At 38.9% G+C, this 15,974-nt stretch overlaps 1 protein-coding gene across 1 annotated transcript in view; it reads right to left on the bottom strand.

The window, feature by feature from the left end:
* Positions 1–2,502: 2,502 nt before the first annotated feature.
* LOC105398303 (neuronal acetylcholine receptor subunit alpha-10) overlaps positions 2,503–15,974 on the bottom strand; it is a 49,874-nt gene continuing 36,402 nt past the window's right edge. Inside the window, exons 8-11 of the mRNA XM_048633281.1 lie at positions 9,999–10,095; positions 8,074–8,215; positions 4,460–4,629; positions 2,503–2,919 (exon numbers count right to left, since the gene is read on the bottom strand). Of these exons, the coding sequence (XP_048489238.1) occupies positions 2,788–2,919; positions 4,460–4,629; positions 8,074–8,215; positions 9,999–10,095 (541 nt within the window). The 3' untranslated portion in view covers positions 2,503–2,787. The remainder of the gene's footprint in view (positions 2,920–4,459; positions 4,630–8,073; positions 8,216–9,998; positions 10,096–15,974) is intronic.

The raw sequence follows: 15,974 nt of genomic DNA on the forward strand, positions 1-15,974 counted from the left end.
TGCTTAACACTGACCTGCCTGCCTGATATGTAGCGCAAGACGCGCATGACTATAGTTGTGATTTAAGAAAATGTCGCACTCGCTCCCGTAACTTTTTCATATTTAACGTTAGATCGTTATTTAACGTTGAACACTTGTGCATGCATGGTACTGCAGAAGGTACTATTGATAGAAAAATGAGTTCTAACTTTTTTCTCGTCGAAAGTTGCTCAGTTTGATCAGTAGATCATGTAGATCATCATATTATAATATTGCAGCGGGGCACTCAGTCACTCCCTGTATACCAGGACTTCCCATTGTCCAGTGCAAGATATCACAAGTGTGTCATCAATCTACTGCAAGTACAAAGTGCTTCCAGCTCTGGCTAACATACGCGTATGACCATGACGTTTTAATTGCAACGAACTCAAAGGTGTCCATTGCAAGCATGCAGGATATTAAATAGCTATGTACCTACAGAGACCCGTCGATAGTATAACTTAGTTAGGATTTGTTGAGTGATAAGTGTAGAGGTAGGTATTATACCTAATATGGTAGAAAATATGAGAGCATATATAATATATAATTATTATATAAGTACCTAATTATATTGTTGATTGTTAACTTCTTAACTTTATGCATCTTAAGCAGTTCAGTGATGTTCTGAGTATTTTGTAAAAAAAAATAGGTGTGAAAACTTTATTGGCTTGTGTGTAAACCTTATGTTAATTTATAATATGTAATAGTATAAGCTGTTTGTTTTCCAAATAAAGAAAAATTAAAAAAAAAAGCATAGTTTTTTTTCCGTTTACTGTTGAGATCGGACACAGCAAGGAAAACGGTTTACGATTTATGATAGATATACATTTTCAACTTTACGGGTCCCAAGCACATGCAGGTTGTAGTGAATCATTCAGACTCACTAATTTCATTATTAAAAAAATAGTTAAAATACTCGATTGCCACTTATAATTTTTTCCTCTCTGTTAAGTACTCATACGTGATATTCATTTATGAAACTAAATATGAAACCTTATATGAAAAGCTCCCTATGAAGCTTTTAACAATATAACTAATGCGGCAAGGCAGTTTAGCCAAATTCACAAATTGAAACTCCAACATCAAAGGAAAAATATTCCTCCCTCCAGTAAAAGTGGTCTTCTGTAACACCATTACATCACCAACAAATTGGTTTTGTATGTCTCTCTCATAATTTATGCCAAGTCGTGTTTAGGCACGACCGACCACAAACACATTTTTAGGATACGCTTCCAATGAGGCGGATATGCCAATTTAACACGTTTATTAAGTATGTAAGGATAATATGTTTGAATAACTAAAGCATTGTTGTTTACTTAACTTTTTTATTATCTCCATAAAGTTTTATGTTATGGTAGGTATGATCGATAATTATTTATTAATCAACATCTCAACATTTGTAATACATTTAATTTAATTAAATAAGTACTAATTTTTTGACACAAATTATGCATATCATTGCATTGGCAACAACTTTGAGCCGGTTTCTTCAACATTCATTAAGCACTAAACATCAAACAATCATCTAATTTTATATCTAGGTATATTGCCTACGGTATAGCCCGAGTTTCTAATTTGAGTAAATCAATAGCTAAGCATCAACTTTAGAGCTGCTGCGGTGCACGATTGGACCCTCCCCGGGTAACATGTCAACTGTACTGAAGGGCTAGCACGGGCGCAACTACGAGGCGACAACAGTTTTGCATCGCCCTCACTCACATAGCGCAGCCTCAAAAGCGAGCGCGACGAAAATCTTTTGTCACTTCCTTCTTATATGCACCCCGTGCTAGCCCTTCTGATCCGCATGGGGACTATGGGGAGTGCAAGTTTTTACTCCGTTCGAATAGTGGCGAGTAAACGCATGGCTTGGATGAGTCGCTACCTAGTGGTAAGTAGCTGCACTAGCTTCACTACCACAGTACACTACCTTAAAAATATGGCTCGATAATCACTTCTCGATCAGTTTAGAAAAACCTATACTCTTGGTCCTCGGACTGGCATATCACCACGGAAACAGGCCCTAATTCAGCCTTCAGACTCGGTAAGAAGCAGTGATTTTCATACAAACTGATCTGCTTAGCTTGACGTTCTCAAATGAGAAATCGTGCGATATTACAATATTATTTTGACAGCCAGTGGTCATCATTCTGAGTTCATCAAAAGGATAGTCTTATTTTGTTTTGAACCGTATGTTTTATGGCGTACAGCGGAGCTTTTATTCTCAAGTAACAGGTGCGAGGTGTTACAAATGTACAACATAATTTTGTATACATATAAACAATAAATGTAATTGTGAATAACTTACTCATAGGACTTTTAAAACATACAATAAAGCGGAACCGACGGTAAATCGTAAAATGAATCCTGCGACTTACAGAAATGTGCCACAGTATGCACTGTATCAAAATACAATTATTATCTACACATTATATTTAGTTATATGTATTTTTCATGGGTCATATTTAAAATATTCAATGCCTAAAACATATCGCAGATACAAAATTATTCAAAACCAACTTATTGGTAATTAATTACGTGGATTTTTAACTCTTAATTTAATTGACATTGAATCTATTCAAATATTTGGCACATACATAATATATATACAATCATAATTAATTGCAACAGTAATTTCTATACTACACGCAGATCATCCCGTCACAATTTTTACATCTTATTTACCTATTCTCCTCCGCTTGCGATACATCTTACATCTTCACACTAAAATTCGTTGGCACAAAGACGTCTGTAGTCACGCGGTACTGCTACCTAGATGGGTGGTTTCAGGGGTGTGTTGCCGACGTGCAGGTTGTTCAGCTGTGGTAGGAGGATGGCCGCGGTGGAGATGGTGGTGACTAGCACGAACACAGCCAGGAGGGCGCGGTCCGCCACCACCGCTACCTGCGGACAATACCGACAAATACATAAGGAATTCATTATTCATAGGAAAGTTATAGGACATTTTAGCTATTGAACTGGTTTGTCCCTCTCTGTCAAAGAATAATTTGTTCTTTTTGTGAGTGTATTTCGAGCTATGAGAAAGATCGACTTACGAAATGCCAGCGCCAAATGTCTCCAATTTTGTAAAATTTAATGTAATTCTAATTAATTATATAAATAATTAAACAAAGGTAAGTAAGTCAGTATTTTTTAAAAAAGTTCACGTAATGTATATCTATTGTACGTTTTTTTTACTATAGTATAAATGATTTTCATTAATCGTATCTACCTATACTTTATTTCTAAATATATCGCTGTGGAAATTGTGAAAATGTTCTGATTCATTTCAAAGAAGTAGTCGATTTATCTTCAAGAAGTTTTAAAGATATCTAACAAAGCTTTAATAGTTCCAATACTTCGAACTAAACGAAAAAAGGAAAATAAGAAAAAGCTGTAGCAAAAGCCGAACATTTTGATAGAAATACCAGTTCGTAAATTTTTATCAACATTTTTCCTTATTTGATTATTTTCTTTTGAAGCAATTTTGAAGATAACACTTATAAAATGGGTGTGGATTTAAAAATAATCTGAACACTCTCTGAGATTAGATTAAAAGCACGGTTCTTTTGCTTTGTTTTTTTCTTGTGTTATGGTAATTTCTATTGATTTTGAATATTTCTTGTAAAATTATATACAAAGAACGTTACGTACAATGTTACTGAGACTTTATGAAAATATCACCAGCATGGCCAAATTAATACCCACAAATCCTCAATTTAAAGTTAGAACTTAGTACCTACACTATTTCACCTTCTGAATGTTCAGAATCTTTGAAAAAAAAAACAAAGCTATTATGTTAACGAGATTGATTTTTAGTTCGCGTGAATCTGTTCATTTGCCTGCAACATCGCCACAGTTTGTGGGGATTGAAAGGCAAATTGATTGAGTTTGCAGAATTGATCGTGCGGTCCCGTTTGAACTTCGTAAACAACAGCTATAAATCATTTGTAGAGCATTCTTGAAATCCTTTCACACATTACTCTTTCATTTGTTTTTGTTGGTTAGGTTTTAATACTGATCCTGAGGTACTGGCTCCCTTTCTAGGAAATATCTAGTAGTAGTAGTTTTTAGTTGGATATATTCTAACGCACCGCTAAATGTACTTAAATATTGCAGAAGGCATTATTAAGTAATTTAATTATTTTCTGAATGGAACTTTTTCATTGCCCGTGAGTGTAATAGAGGTGATTATCAAGTATCGCCATGGTACTTAAATGTATAAGATACGACCGTCCGTTAGTGGGCCACCGACTCACACCAAAACACAGGACAGTTTAATTCGGTGTGACATGTAGGAGACCTATACCCTGGATTGGGTTGACGAAGAAGAAGAGCTTTTGGCTCATATCTGTCAAAAACTAACTTTCTTTACAATATCTCCAAAATAACAATGCCTTCATCTCACTCGTTACTCATCATGAACCATACAGCTTTCCCTTACCTGCTTCCACTCCAAGTTGGCTCTCTCGAGCCGCTCGTTAGCGGCGACGCGCTGCTCGTGGCGGGCGGCGGCGTCGCGCAGCGTGCACCCGCAGCAGGAGCAGCGCGGGCAGCCCGCCCCGCACCCCTCCCCCGCGCCGCCCGCGCCGGGGGGCGGGGGGACTGTGTGGCCTGGTGAATGAGTAGCCAGTTCAATGGTGGTTCTTTGTTAAATGGTGGTAGAGTAAATAGTATGACTATCGACAAATAAATTGTAAAAAATTACGCGGAATAAAATAATATTCTATTCTATTCAAGGTTTGTTTGTTTGGGTTCCTCGGCAAAAAGGAAAAGGAGGTTGCTGAAGTGCAACTACTACCGCGGCGCGTATACACAAGTTTATAAGATAAGTTAGTTTATTCAGGTGGTGATGGTGGCTCGCAGCATGTAATTCTGAAAGAATTGATCTACTAATGACTTTTGAAAATCTGTGAAAAAAATCGATAGGACCTCAGATACAATGTGCTTACCTATCTCGTATTGGAATTCTTCATATACCTTAATAGGTAGACGCACTTAATTAACTGGATTTCAATATGTAGGTAGCCTGCTTTTATGGAAGGTTCTACGACTGACATCTTCATCCACTGATCTTGACGAAGGTTTAAGATCCAAACTACTATAAAAGGTTCCACTTAAAAGAGGTTTAAGTGTGGATGGGTTCTTATTGTAAATGGCAGAGGATCTTCTCTGAGCCTTGTAGAGTAGGGTTATTTATACCATGCATGGATTCAACCAAGTCTCACCCCAGTCAATATAATATTATACACACACTCGCGAGCAACGAAAAAGTTTCAGTGACATATGGAACTCTAATAACAGGTGGAACTTTTTCATTGTTCGTGAGTGTAAGTAGTACAGCCTAAAAGGTGAAACATATTTATTTTAACCAAAAGTTATAAGTACCTATATTACTCAAAGTTGTTTAAAAACTTTTTTTCTGATTACTTTACGACTTTCGAAACACTCTGTATTAGTCTTATGACAATTCGACCATTTATAATGAGTGAATAAATTCTACCTCATGTAATAAAAACCAAACCACAAATAAAGGAAAAACCGCCTGTAACTTTTGATTCCGAGCCAAAAATACAGGGTTAAAACATTAACATTCGCGAGATCGCTGAAGCTCGAAGTATTTTAAACAAAAGCTCTTCAGGAACAAAACAAGTTGTTTGTTAAATGGAGTGCTGGAAATTTGTTAGATGAACTACAGCTTTAGTGGTTTTCGCGCATACGTCTGCTGTCGGCAAATAAAACAATGAAACAAGATTTTGTATATTTCCTCCTGACTCCACAATGTTTTACATGCAGTATGAGAAATAGTGCTAAGTATATCTATCTACATTTACAGCTGCGTGCCTATCTTACATTTTTTAACATAATGTTGAAACAGTAGTTAGAAAGAAGAAAAACTTTTGGAAATTCATAAAAAAACTATATTTGCAGAACCTAATCATTACATAACACACTCTTTAAGTATACGTACCTTTATTCGCTCATCCAATCAATGGAAAGGTAGTTTTCAAACATATTCCAACTAATATTTTACAGCTAACTGAAACTTTTCAAAAGCTGCAATAACATGTATAAGCGGATTTAATAAGGAAACTTTGCTAAGTAGTTAGGTAGGTCTGAGTTAAGTGCAGAAACATGGATTTAAATCCTCTTGATTTATTTATTTTATACAAAAGCCGTAGATTTTTAATACATATTTATAAGACACACAGATATGAAAATATTAAATAACATGTACCACACTTCTTTTAGTTGTTTCAAACTAAAAGTAATTTATTCATAAGTACTATATACATAAGGACATAAATTCTCTAGAAGTCAAGCCGTATTGAAAATGTGATATTATAACATTTAATGATGGCGACTTGGGCTTCGACTGGGTCATGGGTTGGGTGGGTCGTGTCGGATTAATTATTACTAAGATATTGCGTGCCAAATATCGCTTTTAAGATTAAGTACAAAGACCGTTTCAGTTATACCCAGAAGTACCTCAATATTCACAAAATATAGGTAGCTACATTATTTTCGGGAATAGTGAGATGAAAGTGTTGTGTAAGATTGTGTATGTTTGATCCAGGGTATATTATACAGGTTATTGCCAAAAGTTAATGGTGATCCGATATGGGATACCCTCAAGTAATTTATATACAATATACTACACATTTTTATACAACAACATACATTTCAGTACAAACATGGCTTGCAAATGAAAATGTATCAGAAAATAACAATAATATCGAAAGCTCATAAGCGGATACTAGATAGCTACTTAACTTGCGTATTTATTCCACTTGATAATAAATATGAAAATATTAAAATGTAGCGTTGTTATCAAGTACCCTCATTAATTTTATTTGCTAAGTTACGCTCATTTTCCTGAACAACAGAAGTAAGATTCTGTTTGAAATGTTTGAATATTAAGGTCAAAAGCCTTTTATATCGCTGGAGGCAGTTCCTGGGCAAGCGGCCTGGCTGACAGAAAGCGGTACAACCTACGTAGCGTCGGTACTACATCTCTACATAGTCGCCACATGTATGGGTTTTTGGGTCATTAAAATTATAAACTCTATTATACCAATATCAAACATTCAATGGACTAAAAGATTTGTTTAAAAAAAAAGATTATAAATAAAAATAATAATTGGGTGCTGTTGCCCTATGTGAAATTCAATTACAACATGAGTGCTTATTTACGTTGTAAAAAACTTGTTGTTTATACACTAAATAAAACTGTTACTAATTGAAATACACTTTAAGCAAATAAAACCTCGCCTTTTATTTGCTGAGCAAAATGAATAAGCAACTTCATTTAGAAATGCTAAGAATATGGCAAAGGATGAAACTGAAGTGGTGAGACCAAACACAACCGGTAGTGCATTGTAAATAAACGCCGTTCACTTTCTGCATCTAGGTAATAAGTAAAATAAGGAAAGAGTATACATATATGAATATTCCTATAACTTTTTGGAATGTTTGATTCGATTCCTTTAGGTAAGTGCTTATTTTATTTTTATGAACTTATGAATTTTGTATCCTTTCAAACTCTTGGATTTCGTAGCAGTATGATGAGATAATACATACATATACAGGGTGTTGCAAAAAGGGTATACTAAGCCGAAACCAGCATGTGCAGGATGGTATATCTAAGCCCGAATCAAAAATCAGAATTTCAAAATTCGCGAAAAAAAAAACATTCTCCATAGTAAAAAGTTACGTGACCAACTAAGTTTCTATGGAAAATGTTTTTTATTCACGCATTTTGAAATTCTGATTTCAGTTTCGAGCTTAGATGTAACATGCTGCACATGCTGGTTTCGGCTTGGTATAACCTTTTTGCAACAACCTGTATAAGTAATTTTAACTTTTGTATGAATGTGAAATCATACATTTTACTCTGCATGCCAGTCATAGATTTATGGAATGGTTCACCTGCCTGATGGATACTTACTGCTGGTCACTCACTGGTTCTCACACTGGCTCTGTGGACTCAAAGAGGAGTTCACTTGTCCTCCTGATACCTTCGCACTACTGCTGCCACCCTGGTACTCGGTCACTCACCGTGATGGTTGTGGTTATGGCGGGCGAAGCGGGGCGAGGCGGGGGGCGGGGGCGCGCCGTCGCAGCGCACGTCGGACTTGAGCCGCGAGCCTGTGCGGGGGTTCACCTGCACGCCCGCCACCACCGCGCTGCCGCTGTCAGCCTGGTACCAGAACAATAAAAGAAGAATTTTTACATGGAGAAATGGAAAATTAAAGGAAAAGCAACAAAGTTTCCAACTCCATAACGGTACTGAATATGATTATTTTTGACCTCTGAAACAAAAAAAAAACAAAAGTTTATGATTGAGAATTACAACTTTGCATCTAAAGAAATCTAGGTCTCCCATGATGCTAGGTTATTTAGGCTGTATGAGGTTGAGTTATGTTAAAGGTAGTTAATGAAAATTTTACCTCGAATCTTATAACCCTCTTCAAAATGTAATTGATCATGAGAATTAAATACATGGCGTTTCATCAATACGATATGATTACAAGTTAGGTTAATTAATTAAGGTTTATTAAAACGAACGATATCTTAAGTTGTGTACGGTATGCTCATCGGATCATTGTGTATGGAAATATTAAGATTGAAATGTTTATTCATGCAGCTTCATGCTAACTTAACTCATTTCAACTTTTATCGGTCCGGTCCGTATTGAGATACGAGTATTTTTCTGATGGTGAGTGGTAAATATGAACTGAACAACTAGTTTTAAATAACCATGACCCGGGATAACACCTACCTACCTACCTGATGTCGACATAGACAATTTGTGAATAAAGTTCAGAGTTTTAAAAGGGACTTGGATCTTTAAAAGCCGAGCCTAAAAGCTTTCAGTCATCAACATCAGTGCATTAAGCATTGTACAGTTCAGTCACCAACTGTGACAATCAGAATGTGTGTCATTGGTTGAGCAATAGTTAATAATACAATTTAAAAAAAACACGCACTCACGCCTTGTACTACTCCCTTGCGGGGTAGGCAGAGGTGCATTGCTGCACCCACTTTTAGCCAGAGTGTTATGTTAGTCCCAATGTAATAGGGGGCGGGCCCATTGCCATTTTACGGGCACATCCAAGACCCGAGAACATCAATTATATATTAACTTGGAGCAGCTGGTAATCTAGAAATCATATTTTAAATTTACTTTAAATCTACTCGTAAGTGAAATCAACTGAAACCAGCCCAAAGTACCGAAATTTACTCTCAATTTTCCACCCATTTCCATTCTTCACTTTGTCACGTATTAAATCGATTAAGATTGAGCTAAGTTGTTACTAAGTTAGATGATGTTGCAAGAAAATTTACGAAACTCTTAACTTAAAACGAAGTTATAATCTGCGATAAAATGCAAAGTGTGTTAGCACAGTGTGGAGAGAGAAAAAGCAACACAGGGTAAAAAATGATCGTTGAATAAACCGAAAGAATCTCAATACACAATCACATTGTTCTCATCAATACGATTCATCAAATCTATCTACCTATTGTTGAAGGGATTTAATAAACATTTCTGAAATTTGTAAGAAATCAAATACTTACAGGGATTACAGTGTACTTGATTATTAGTGGATACATTATGATTGAGTAGGTAAGTATTTAACTTTACTATGAAAGCTGTTTTATTTTTCCCGCTTTCAGAGTTGGTCCCATTATGAACGTTATACAGTATGACGAGTACATTCGATCCCCTGCCAACGGAATAGCTGTCGCAGGCAATCAGTAAGATCTCGCCGAGCGTTTGTAAACTGACGACGCCGTATTTAAACGGCGAGATCTTACAAAATGCCTGCGACATAGCCACTAATAAACAAGCTGTTTAATGCGTATTATTTTTTATTTGCATTATTATTTTTTATTGGAATTACCTGTATAGCGGGTGTAATTTTTTATTGGAATTTAAAAAAAAAACCTTCTTACTACTGTCATATAGTTAATAACATTACCTTAGGGTCAGTGTCGAGGTTGATGAAGAGCATCCTGGCGAGCCGCTGCAGCACCAGCTCGCGCAGGACCGCCGGCACCGGCTGCCCTCTCACTCCTCTACGAACAACACAGACAGTTCACTTCACGCTCAACAGGTGGCGCTGGGAGTGATGGGATAGGGGGTAAAGGTGGGTTTAGAATTTTAGATAAAGACTATAAATATACTGGCTGTTGCAAAAAGGGTATACTAAGCCGTAACCTACGCCTTTTTCGCGAATATTGAAATTCTGACTTCATTTTCGGGCTTACATATAATGCTGCACATGCAATTTTCGGCTTAGTATACCCTTTTTGCAACACCCTGTAGATAAACTGTAAAGTAATGATTCAGTTGGCGAGTCGCTGCAGCACCAGCAGCACGGCCGGCACCGGCTGCCCTCTCACTCCTCTACGAACAACAGAGGCAGTTCACTTCACGCTACACAGGTGGCGCTGCCCGTGATGGGAGCAAGGGTAAAGGTGGGTTTAAGGTTTTATGTTTCTTTTAGGTATTACCCTGTTATGTATGCTGTATAGATTGTAATTTGGAACATTACTTTTTTTGCGTCACTTTCATAACACACCTACATAAATTTAAATTTAGGGGCACGACACAAAATAAAATGGTTGTTAATGTTTCAAAGATTCCGAATTATTAGATTTATAAGGTTAAACCAAAAGGTATCTGCGTTGTTTGAATACCGAAAGTTCGAAGGTATCAATCAATGTTTCCGGTAAAAACTTTGCAAGAAGTTACAAAGAGGGCGCGCTTAAAAAGGGTTTTCATTTCAGTACACTAACTTCTAATTTTTCTAACTTTACAAAACATTACACTTTTCGTCTTCTTCTTCATTTCGTGGAAACGAAAATAAACTGATAACAAATCGGGTAAGTACCTACCTATGACTACAACTGAATTCAGTATCATTTGTGTAAGATTATTATTACGCACGGTTCGCATTTTATTGTGTAGTGGAATACCTACATCAAACAAAATAAAATAATTTAAAATTAAAATTAATTCATTAAAATTATAATCATATTTAATATTTTATTAATTGTATAAATTCTAATTTAAAAGCACAAATAAAAGCAAGCTATTTTGTATTGTATAAATATCTACCTAAATCTAAATTAACTAAACTAAAAAGTAAAAGTAAAATAAACAATAATAATAAATACCTAACATTAAAAACAAATAAGTAAATAAATAATCAATAAAATATAAAACGCTAAATACTTACCTTCACGTCACGAAGAATGATGTCGTGCCGTCCCGCTGATACACTGGACACAAGTCGCCGCTCGCTAGTGACAACTACGTCACCGCCTCGCCTGTTCTAAAAATAGATTACGGGCTCGCGACTGTCCGTCGCATGCGCCGCCCGCAGTGCCAGAATCACTACCGCGCTGAGTGCATGTCGCTTTACGCACGCTATACCTACGCGAATATTTACGCGCTTACATTAAATAATTTACTAGCTTTCTACTTGCTTGTATGCTATAATACCTAGTGCTTGCTTGTGCTTATATTGATAGTTATAAAGAACTTATAATTTGTGGATGTGCAAATAAACTGTGTTTAATAATTTACCAAGTGAGTTATTATTTCTACAACATACCACTTACCACATTGGTGACCCCGCTGAAGCATTCAACGTCTGAATAATATGGAGAAAGACAAGACCACGATGGCAAGTACTGGCAAGGGAAGTTCCCCGACGGAAGACCGCAACAACACCAACGACGACGTCAGAGATCGCGTTTCCACTGCACCATCTGAAGTATGCCGTGTCGGTGTAAAAATACCGCCGTTCTGGCCGCAGAAACCGGCACTATGGTTTGCCCAAGTAGAAGGTCAGTTTATACTTTCTGGTATTAAGTCTGATGACACAAAATTTTATAGCGTCACATCTCAGCTTGACGAACAGTATGCGTCAGCTGTTGAGGATTTAATTAGAAGTCCTCCGGCTACTGGCAAATATGAAAAGCTTAAGACGGAATTAATCGGGAGATTATCTGCTTCTTATGAAAAGAAGGTTCAGCAGCTTTTAATGCACGAAGAGCTTGGTGATAGGAAACCTTCACAATTTCTTCGTCATTTACAGAACCTCGCAGGAGAAAATCTTCCCAACGAGTTCCTGAAGACGATCTGGACCGGCCGAATGCCTCAAAACATCCAGACGGTTATAGCCAGCCAACCCCGTGCTACGTTAGAGGATTTAGCAGACTTGGCCGATCGTGTATTCGACATAACTTCTCCATACGCAGGTGTAGCCAGCACTTCAACATCAGCCGCTGCAGCTGTAGGTCAACCACCGGCCTCCGCCTGGAATGATATGGTTATGCAGATCTCAGAGCTCACACGTCAGGTAAAAAAGCTTACTACTGAACGCTTTCAAAATCGCTCAAGGTCAAGGTCAAGGTCAAACCAACAAAATCGGACCCGTTCATCATCCAACTCAAGCCGCAGGAATTCCAAGTACCCAACATGCTGGTACCACTACAAATTTGGACCAAAGGCCAACAAATGTTTGAAACCCTGCAACTTCACCGAGTCGGAAAACTACCAGGGCGGTCGATAATGGCGACAGACGATTGCCCCAAAGCTACAGGTCGCCTGTTCGTCACAGATCGTAAGTCGAAGATGCAGTTTCTCGTTGATACTGGAAGCGATCTCTGCGTCTTTCCACGGTCTGCATTACCACAGAGACGACCAAAAACCAACTACCATCTTTACGCAGCCAATGGATCAGTAATCGACACCTATGGTTATTATCATATGGAGCTCAACTTAGGACTTCGGAGAGATTACTCGTGGCGATTTGTTGTTGCGGATGTCACTCGAGCCATCATTGGAGTAGACTTCTTGTCTTTCTACAACATTATGGTCGATGTTCGTAACCAGCGTCTTGTAGACAACACCACGTCACTCTCATCAAAAGGAGTATCGGCGCAGACTACACCGACTATCTCATCAGTCAAGTCAGTCGTCGGAGATACACGGTATCACAATTTACTGAGAGAGTTCCCGGACATCACCAGACCAAACGGTTCTCAGCCGGCCCTCAAGCACGATACCGTCCATCACATCAGGACTACTCCAGGACCCCCTGTCTTCTCTTCACCTCGACGCTTAGCACCTGACAAGCTGAAGATAGCGAAACAGGAATTCGAAGCGATGCTGAAATCTGGTGTGGCGAGACCATCTGAAAGCTCGTGGTCTTCTGCTCTTCACATCGCACCAAAGAAAGACAATGGTTGGCGTCCGTGCGGAGATTATCGACGCCTGAATGATCGCACAATACCGGATCGATACCCAATAAAACACATTCAGGACTTCACTCATCAACTAGCTGGCAGTCAGATCTTCTCCAAAATCGATCTCGTGAAGGCGTTTAATCAGATCCCTGTAAATCCTGAAGATATTTGCAAAACAGCGATCACAACACCATTTGGGCTGTATGAATTTCCATTCATGACATTTGGGTTGAGAAATGCTGCGCAAACCTTCCAGCGATTCATCGATGAAGTGCTCAGAGGACTCGATTTTTGTTATGGATACGTTGACGATGTGCTAATATTTTCAGCCACTGAAGCCGAGCACGAAGGTCATTTACGTCAACTCTTCAAAAGACTTAGCGACTATGGCATCTGCATCAACTCGGCGAAGTCAGAATTCGGAAAATCGAAAATAACCTTTCTTGGGCACGAGGTTTCCTCTAAAGGCATCAACCCTCTCCAGAGTAAGGTGCAGGCAGTTCAGGATTTTTCAGTCCCAAAGACTGTCAAGGAACTCCGTCGATTTCTTGGGATGTTCAATTTTTATAGACGATTTGTCCCAAATGCCTCAAAGATCCAATCACCACTAAATGCAGCACTAACTGGTTCTAAGAAGAGTGGATCACAACCGGTGGAACTAACATCAGACATGATGGACGCATTTAACGCATGCAAGGATCACCTAGCTAAGGCAGCCATGCTAGCTCACCCACACACTGAAGCAGAATTCGCCATCTTCACAGACGCATCAGATACTGCGATCGGCGGAGTTCTTCAGCAAAGAATGGACAAGAAGCAACAATGGCAGCCACTTGCCTTTTTCTCTCGTTCCCTGAAACCGTCGCAGCGAAAATACAGCCCCTATGATCGTGAGCTACTCGCCATCAATGAAGCCATCAAGTACTTCCGGCATATGGTAGAAGCTAGAGATTTCGACATCTACACCGATCATAAGCCTTTAACGTTCGCATTCACGACCAAAAGAGACAAATGTTCGCCAAGGCAATTTCGATACCTCGATTACATATCGCAATTTACCACCAACATCAAATATGTTTCGGGCAGCGATAATGTGGTCGCAGATGCACTCTCAAGGGTTGACGCCGTCACTGATTCCTTCGATTATGAAGCTCTTGCAACTTCTCAAGATACAGATCCTGAGCTGCAAGAACTCCTTCACAAAGGCACGGCACTTAAACTCGAAAAGACACAGATGTCAGAAAGCCAACTTCACCTATATTGTGATGTATCAACACCTAAAGCCAGACCGTATGTCACACCCAGCTTTAGGAGAAAAGCATTCGACGTCTTACATAGTCTGAGTCATCCAGGAGCATCAGCATCGGCCAAATTAATCTCAGATAGATTTGTGTGGCCAGGAATACGCAAAGATTGCAAACAATGGGCTAGAGAATGCACAGAATGCCAGAGAAATAAAGTTTCCCGTCATACTTCCTCTCCTCTCACCCCAATTCCTGTTCCTTCCCAACGATTTTCCCATGTTCATATGGACATAGTAGGGCCTTTACCCGTTTCTTATGATTCCAGATACTGTCTCACCGTCATCGACCGCTTCACCCGATGGCCTGAGGCGTATCCTATGGCTGACATCACCGCAGAGACCTGCGCCCGCACGTTCATCGCTGGCTGGGTCGCACGCTTCGGGTGTCCAAACACCATCACCACGGACAGAGGCAGACAATTCGAGTCCCACCTCTTCCGCAACATCGCGAACATCCTCGGTGCTCAACATCGTCCAACCACGGCATATCATCCTGCTGCAAACGGTATGGTCGAAAGGTTCCACAGGCAACTGAAGGCTGCTATCAAATGTCACACCAACATCAACTGGACTGAAGTACTCCCGATGGTCCTACTCGGAATACGCAGCGCCTGGAAGGAAGATGTCAAGTCATCATCTGCAGAACTGGTGTACGGAGAACCTCTGCGACTACCTGGTGAGTTCTTTTCCCCATCTAAGAACCAGGCCATAGATGTTGCAGATTTCGCGGACAGATTACGCAAACACATCTCCAACCTGACTCCAACCGCATCCAGCTGGCACTCATCCAGGACGTTCTACATGCCAAAGGATCTGCAAACGTCAGAGTACGTTTTTCTTCGCACTGACGCAGTAAGAAAACCTCTTGACTCTCCATACACAGGTCCCTACAAAGTCTTAGAACGCGGAAAAAAGACGTATAAAATCGACATCCAAGGTAAAATCTCCACCGTGACAGTCGACCGTCTAAAGCCAGCACACATAGCTAGAGATGACAAAGATGTTCCCACTAGACCGGAAATTCCCACGAGACCGGAAGTTCACACGAGACCGGAAGTTCACACTAGACCGGAAGTTCTCGCTAGACCGGATGTCACTAAAAAAGATGTACCTACACCTATCCTAAAAACAGCCGAGAGAACTACAAGAAGTGGAAGAAAAGTACGCTTCGTCAACTATCGCCTGTAGTAACAGTCTCGGCGGGGGAGTAATGTAGTGGAATACCTACATCAAACAAAATAAAATAATTTAAAATTAAAATTAATTCATTAAAATTATAATCATATTTAATATTTTATTAATTGTATAAATTCTAATTTAAAAGCACAAATAAAAGCAAGCTATTTTGTATTGTATAAATATCTACCTAAATCTAAATTAACTAAACTAAAAA

The sequence above is a fragment of the Plutella xylostella genome, chromosome 5, assembly GCF_932276165.1.
Source record: "Plutella xylostella chromosome 5, ilPluXylo3.1, whole genome shotgun sequence".
Taxonomy (NCBI): domain Eukaryota; kingdom Metazoa; phylum Arthropoda; class Insecta; order Lepidoptera; family Plutellidae; genus Plutella; species Plutella xylostella.